The 7,331-nt window shown below is 39.2% G+C and overlaps 1 protein-coding gene across 1 annotated transcript in view; it reads right to left on the reverse strand.

Annotated features, from left to right (window-relative positions):
- LOC106878247 (poly [ADP-ribose] polymerase tankyrase-1) overlaps window positions 1-7,331 on the reverse strand; it is a 35,177-nt gene that overhangs the window by 15,997 nt on the left and 11,849 nt on the right. Inside the window, exons 9-13 of the mRNA XM_052975647.1 lie at window positions 7,002-7,081; window positions 5,387-5,538; window positions 4,453-4,519; window positions 2,805-2,903; window positions 1,279-1,372 (exon numbers count right to left, since the gene is read on the reverse strand). Of these exons, the coding sequence (XP_052831607.1) occupies window positions 1,279-1,372; window positions 2,805-2,903; window positions 4,453-4,519; window positions 5,387-5,538; window positions 7,002-7,081 (492 nt within the window). The remainder of the gene's footprint in view (window positions 1-1,278; window positions 1,373-2,804; window positions 2,904-4,452; window positions 4,520-5,386; window positions 5,539-7,001; window positions 7,082-7,331) is intronic.

Below are 7,331 nucleotides of genomic sequence, written 5' to 3' on the forward strand. Positions count from 1 at the left end.
GGGGGGGGGGGGAACACATATGCCATAGAAACCGGGGAAACACATACGCCATAGAAACCGGGAAACCGGGCTCATGAGCTTGGCTAGGCTTTAAAAAGGGCGCATAAATAAATAAATTAATAAATAGATAAAATTGTTTACCTATTCATGCAAGGACACATGGCCGAGTGGTTGATCGCTCTCTTCCACACATACAGGCTTGTCCTTTCAGGAGCTGGTGCCACTTAAAAAGCACCCATGTCAGTGCTGCATTGACACACCCATGCTGGTGCTGCATAGATGCAACCATGCCACTGCTGCAGAGATGCAACCATGGCACTGTTGCAAAGCAGTGGCACAGTTGCATCATTGTAGCTATGGCACGGTAGCATCTTTGCAGCAGTGGTAGATGGAAACTGAAAGAGGCCCATCATGTAATATGCCCGTGTTTGTGTGTCCCCTAGCATCACTGTCATACAACTGATATTGTTTGATTCCAGTCCTCCATGAAAAACCCATGTCTGGCCATGGGAGATATCATTTTGCTCGGGGACGGGTGATGGTTGGTGATAAGAAAGATATCCAGCTATAGAAAATCTGCTCCAAGAAATTCTGCCTGACCCACTTGAGCATGGAAAAGTGGACACTAAATACAATAATGAAAAATTCATAATGGACTCTGGGCAGGGCAGGGCAGGGTGGATTCATGTCACATCCACACCCACTCAAACATTCCCACACTTCATTTGTCTCCCTTGCTCTCATCAGCTTTGCTGAGTCCAAGCCCTCACCTCCTCTTACTTTGGCCCCCCCGTGTGCCCCACACTAATCACCATCCCCAGTCCTTCGCACAAGAATGTCATCCCTCTGAAAATCAGTCTCTGCTCACATATTCCCTGCAAGTGCTAACTTACAAAAGTTTCAAAAGAACACTGGAAACATCTATCTCTGAGGAGTCAAAGAGGGGCCTGCAATGGCCTTGAACACTTGTCTCTTCATCCAGGCATAGTAAATTTTAAAAAAATCATATTTGATTCTTTATTGCTCACAGGAGGAGCTAAACAAAGAGGGGACAAACAAGGACAGACAAAGGGATTAAGTCGATTACATCGACTCCAGTGCATAACTGGTACTTATTTAATCGACCCTGAAAGGATGAAAGGCAAAGTCGACCTCGGCGGAATTTGAACTCAGAACGTAGCAGCAGACAAAATACTGCTAAGCATTTCGCCTGGCGTCCTAACGATTCTGCCAGCTCGCCGCCTCATATTGTTTACCAAAAGATCAAAGTTTTCCTACCTCGTAGTACATCTTGTACATCAGAATCTCCGCTTTTCACAAGATCAAGAGGAATATGGCCATCACGGTTTTTCTTATTCAAATCAGCTCCATGCTACAAAAGAAAATTGAAAGATTGTAAAACCTTGCCTCACAACTATGTGTGTGTGTGTGTGTGTGTGTGTGTAAGACATACACCTGTATATGGATTATGCATATATACATAAATATAAGCTTGTGTGTCTTGTATGTATATGCACATACACACACACACACACATGTATGCCTACGCATTAGCACATATCCATGTATACCTGTATATGGACACACATATGTGTATTTGTCTATACTCACAAACAGATGTATGACACAAACACACACACACATTCTCACTCATTCCTTTCAAATGACAATGTGTAGATTCTATGTATTGATTCACTGTAAAGTAGTTGTATGCTGTCAACTTAATGTGACAGTCCCCGGAAGGGAATAATACTACTGTTGGTTAGACCTAGGAAGCTGCACCACTTTCTATCGGCCTTGACACATTTCCTGTGTCCGTATTCAATGTAGTTATTAAAATTCTTCCTATAAAAATCTTATCTTCAAAAGTCAGTACGCAGTTGTACAACTTCTACTTTCAAATGACCTTATTTGGTATCGCAAGCCTTGTACCAGAGGAAGTATGGGCACCACACCAAGTTTTAACATTCAAAGGTTAGATTTACCACTTGGCTGCACGCCATGCATTTGGTTGGAGTTACATGTACCTAATAATAGACTAACTTGACTCTACATGACTTAGTCTGGTGGGCGCATAGAATACACCCATCTCATTTGATAGGCTAAGATGAACATATTCTACCCTTTAGTACCTAAACCAGCTATATCTGGCCCAAATATTCTATCCGTTTTATGTTCAAACTGGCCATCTCCTGCTTCTCACACTTACTCTGCAATCTCATTTTAAAATAAATAATCACATCACTGACATCTCAAAGCTTCAAGATAATGCATGATGAATTCAAAACAATGTGAATAAATAAGCATTACTTTTGACAGAGTTAATCTGAATGCCAATTGGTTAAACCCACATTGTGTCATGCTGAATCTCCCTGAAAACTACGTTAGGGGTACACGTGTCTGTGGGGTGCTCAGCCACTTGCACATCAATTTCACAAGCAGGTTGTTCCACTGGTCAGATCAACTGGAATACTCGCTGTCGCAACCAGCAGAGTACCATCTATACTGAGTAACCAGCCTTATGGGTGTTAGGGCTCAAGGAAAAGTTTTAAAATAACCATCATTGGTACACCGCTGTGTTTAAATTGACACCATTGTGTGCATGCACATGTGTGTGTGTGTGTGTGTGTGTGTTATGCCTTGTTGTTGTTAGAAACACTGGGAAACTTTGTTAACTAATTAAACACTGAACCAATTGCAATCACTCATAGTAATTACTGTTTCGTAAAAAGATAAGGAAGTATCTTCTGTTATTTTAAAGAAAAAACATTCAAAATGAGAAGAAAGACAAAATGAGAACCAACCTTCAATAATAGTTTACAAATCTCAAACTTTCCTTTGGCAGCTGCCTCATGAAGTGGAGTAAATTTCCATAAATCTGCTACATTTACCAGGGCACCATGCTGGAATAAACAAAAAGTATAAATATCATTATTACATTAAGAGGAAGGCAGCAAGCTGACAGAATTTTTAGCATTCTGAACAAAATGCTAAACGGTATTTCACCCGTTGCTAAGTTGACTTTGCCTTTCATTCTTTCAGGGTCAATAAATTAAGTACCAGTGAAACACTGGGGTCGATATGATTGACTAGTCCCCTCCCCAGACCTTATGTCTCTAGTAGAAAGGATTATTGCATTAAAAGGAAAATAAAGTTTTCTTACGTTAGAACAAAACAATAAGTCTGTAGAGAGCATGTGGATGATGATGAGGATGTGTGTGTGTAAGAGAGAGAGAGAGAGAGAGAGAGAGAGAGACACACACACACACACACAGAGAGACACAGAGAGAGACAGAGAGACAGAGAGAGAGACAGAGAGAGAGAGAGAGAGAGACAGACAGACAGGCAGAAAGAGAAAAAGAGTGAGAGATACAGCTACAACAATCTTTCTCCAAAACCTCTGGTTCCAAAACCTTTCCTGATTTTAGGGACACAGTCTAAACTAAACAAATATCAAATTTACTTAAATGATTAAATGAAATACAAGTATCTGTGTATTAGTATAAATGATACCAATTTATTACTAATGCATTGTGCTAGATACTAGTAAACTAGTCTGGTAGCTGCAGGAATTTGAGGTTCCTGCTCATAAACTGGTTTCAAATTCTCACACAAGGCCTACAATTTTGCAGGAAGGGGCTAAACTGATTACATCAACTCCAGCGCTCAAATAGTAATTATTTTATCAATGCCAAAAAGACGAAAGGCAAAGTCAACCTCAGCGGAATTTGAACCCAGAATATAAAGACGGACAAAATACTGCTCAATATTTTGTCCATCACGGTATCGGTTTGCCAGCTCAATGCATTGATGCTAATAATGATGATTTCAAATTTTAAGCAAACGGCCAGTAATTTTGATGCAACATGAAAGGTAAAGTTGACCTCAGTGGAATTTGAACCCAGAACGTAAAGAGGGATGTAATGCCACTAAGCATTTTGCCCAGCCTCCTAAAACTTCTGCAGCTCTGCCAGCACATGAATTAGTTTGGATTATATAAGAGGTTCTGGACCATCAGTGTTTGGAAAGTCAGTACTGCACTTGTAATTGATATATCCTTCAACTAACACCACCACCACTACCACTACCACCACTTCATCCTTATTAAATACCTAGCATGGCTGCTTTGATAATTCTTAGACAGAATCACAATTAACCACACCTGATAATGGGTCCTGAACCACATGTAACCACAATTCAAAAATTGTTGTTGCTTTGGGCTGCAGAAACAGGAACTAAGCACTCTTCTGTATGAGAAACAAAGTTTAGCCTCATTTTAAAAAGAACTTCCTCTCAAAACACTTCCTGTGAAATAATGAAATAATGCTCAAGAACATAACACACGGCCCAGTCCAGGAATCAAACTCACTACCACATGATTGTGAGCCCAATGCTCTAACCACTGTGTCAACCAAAGCAAACACACATATAAAATATAGCAAAGATCCATACCTTGATAAGAAGCTCTGTGACTTCATAATGGCCATAGGAACAAGCATTGTGTAATGGAACTAAACCCCTGAAAAAGAGAAAAACAGAGACAGACAAATAAATAACTTTCTTCATTTTTAATTATATACTAATACAGTTACTGTATTATAGTCACACTATTAGAATGAAGGGCAGTTAGTGTAGGGCTACACTAGAGGGAAGCACAGTAGCCACAGGTAAGCTCTGTACTATATTTACAAGAATATATATCATTGCTATTACGTTAAACAGTCGTATGTCCAAATTTGACTAAATGCATTTTTTTTCAATATTTAATTTTGCTTGCAATAGACAGTTCTTTTGGTCAAACTATCGTATCTCCAGCTGCTTCAGATGCCAAGATATGAAAATTGCCAAAGTGTAGTACAACGGTTTAGCATTTTTCAAAAGCGTAGTAAGTCCCACATATGACAGATTTGCAAAAATATTTCTGACTGAAAATATCATATATGCATGGAGTTACAATTTTATGCACCCAACAAAGTAATTTTGTTAAGCTGAAACTGTCGCTAACGTAAAAAGAAATAGAATGGTGAAACTATTTTTTCGTTTTCTGAAAAAGCAACGTTTTGGACTTACAACACTTTTGCATAGTAGCAATATGTATGTGAGAGAGAGAAAGTGATTGTATTTGTATACATACACATACTATACATACATAAAGACTCCCTTTGGTCATGAATGACCATGGAATTGCACCTAGAAAGTTCCTCTCCAAGGCACAGGTCCAGGCAGGGTTGTTTATGCAAAGTGGGACGTAAGATGTAATGTTGGTGAATTTCAGGAAGCAGGGAATTTTTGAAGATGATTCCAAAAGATAATGATTCTATTGGAGAGTGGTGTTAAAAACAAAACAAAAAAAAACAATCAAGTATGTCTGGCTGTAGAGACTCACCCTTTGTCTTTTGCATGTACGTCTGCACCATTCTGTAACAAAAAATCAACTACACTAACACGATTGTAACCTGCAGCAAAGTGCAGTGGAGTGGAATGTCGGCCGTCCAAGTCTCTGCAGTTGACAGCAGAAGGCTGTGCTGTAACCAATTTCTACAAGACAAAACACAACACTTTAAGAATTGATTTAAATTATATATATAAAAGAATAAAAAAAAAAGCATTAAAAAATTTAGTGTTTTCTACGAGGTAAGATGCTTGCTTCCCAACCACACGGCTCCAGGTTCTGTCCTACTGCATGATATCTTGGGCAAGTGTCTTCTACTATAGCCTCAGGCCAACCAAAGCCTTACAAATGGATTTGGAAGATGGAAACTGAAATATGTATATATGTGTTTTTTTTTGTGTGTGTGTGATGGTGAACTCTCTCTTCAAAGACGACGAATAAGTGTTCAGCTTTTACCCTTCTTTCTGTTTCTGTCAACCAAATCCACTCACAAGATTGATCAGCCTGAGGCTCTAGTAAAAGACATTTGCCACATTGTGGGACTGAACCCAAAACCATGTGGTTGGGAAACAAACTTCTTACCAGACAACCACACCTGTGTGCTAAGTCGTCATCATTTTCCATGCAGGCATGGGTGGGACGGTTTGACAGGCTCCAACCAGCTGAAGAGTTGTTCAGGCTCAATGTCTGTTTTGACATGGATTCTATGGCTGGATGCCTTTCCTAATGCCAACCACTTTACAGAGTGTACTGGGTGCTTTCACAAAGCACCAGCACAGGTGATTTTTATGTGGCACCAGCACTTACCAGCCTGCAAAATTAGGGATGCTCAGCTGGAGAGGTTTGCAAGGGACGAGCCTCTTTGCAAGGGCAACCACGCTTTTAATAGGCATGACATGTCCTTTCAAAATATGAAAACTCAAAAGAAATGCTGCCAAGGATTTTGTCTGACATGTTAACAATTCTGCCAGGTTACTACCTTAATAATAATAATCCTTTCTACTATAGACACAAAGCCTAAAACTTGGGGAGATGGGGGGGGGGCATTACATTGACCCCAGTGCTCTGTTGGTACTAATTTTATCAACCGTGAAAGGATAAAAAGGCAAAGTCGGTTTTGCCAGAATTTGAACCCAGTATGCAAAAGCCAGAAGAAATACTGCTTAGCATTTTATCTGAGCTAGCATTTCTGACAGCTAACTACTTTAACAATAATGATAACAACAATAAAATTTCTATAATAACAATAATGATGGACTCTCTCATGGAAGATGACATATGAGTATTCAGCTTTTGCCAAATGACCTGCACAAATGATTGGTTTATAGTGATCAAATCAACATTGTCTGAACAGGTGTGAAGTGTACCACACGCCAGGTATTGGAGCAATCACAGAGCAAGGTGAGATGAAGTGTTTCATTCGAGAACACAACGTACCACCTGGTCTAGGAATTGAAATCACAATTGCTAGACCTTGAGTGCAACACCCTAACCACTAAGGTTATAAATAATCTTTTAATAATTTTCTGAGGAAATAGGTTTAAAATATGAAAAGTCACAAATTTATCTGCAGCAGGAAAAAGAAAAGAAAAAAAAGTGCAATATCTACCTTAACAAGATCCAGATCTCCTGATTTGGCTGCTTCTAAAAGTTGAATATCAACTTCAACAACACCAATTGATGGACCCTCTGGTAATATTTGCAGGGGATAAAAGGAAAAGAAAAGAAAAATGAAAAAAAAAATTAAAACTTGACAAAAAGTAAAATAACTTTAATACAGTTCTGGTTTTAGGTTTACGCTAAAATTGATTTTTTTTTTTTCTATCTACCTAACCCCAAACTCCCTTTCTCTCTCTCTCACACACACACACACACACACACACATATATATATACCTCCCTTTATATCTCTTTCTCTAACTCGCTCTCTCTCTCTCTCT

This window comes from Octopus bimaculoides, chromosome 22 (assembly GCF_001194135.2).
Source record: "Octopus bimaculoides isolate UCB-OBI-ISO-001 chromosome 22, ASM119413v2, whole genome shotgun sequence".
In the NCBI taxonomy this organism is placed as follows: Eukaryota; Metazoa; Mollusca; class Cephalopoda; order Octopoda; family Octopodidae; genus Octopus; species Octopus bimaculoides.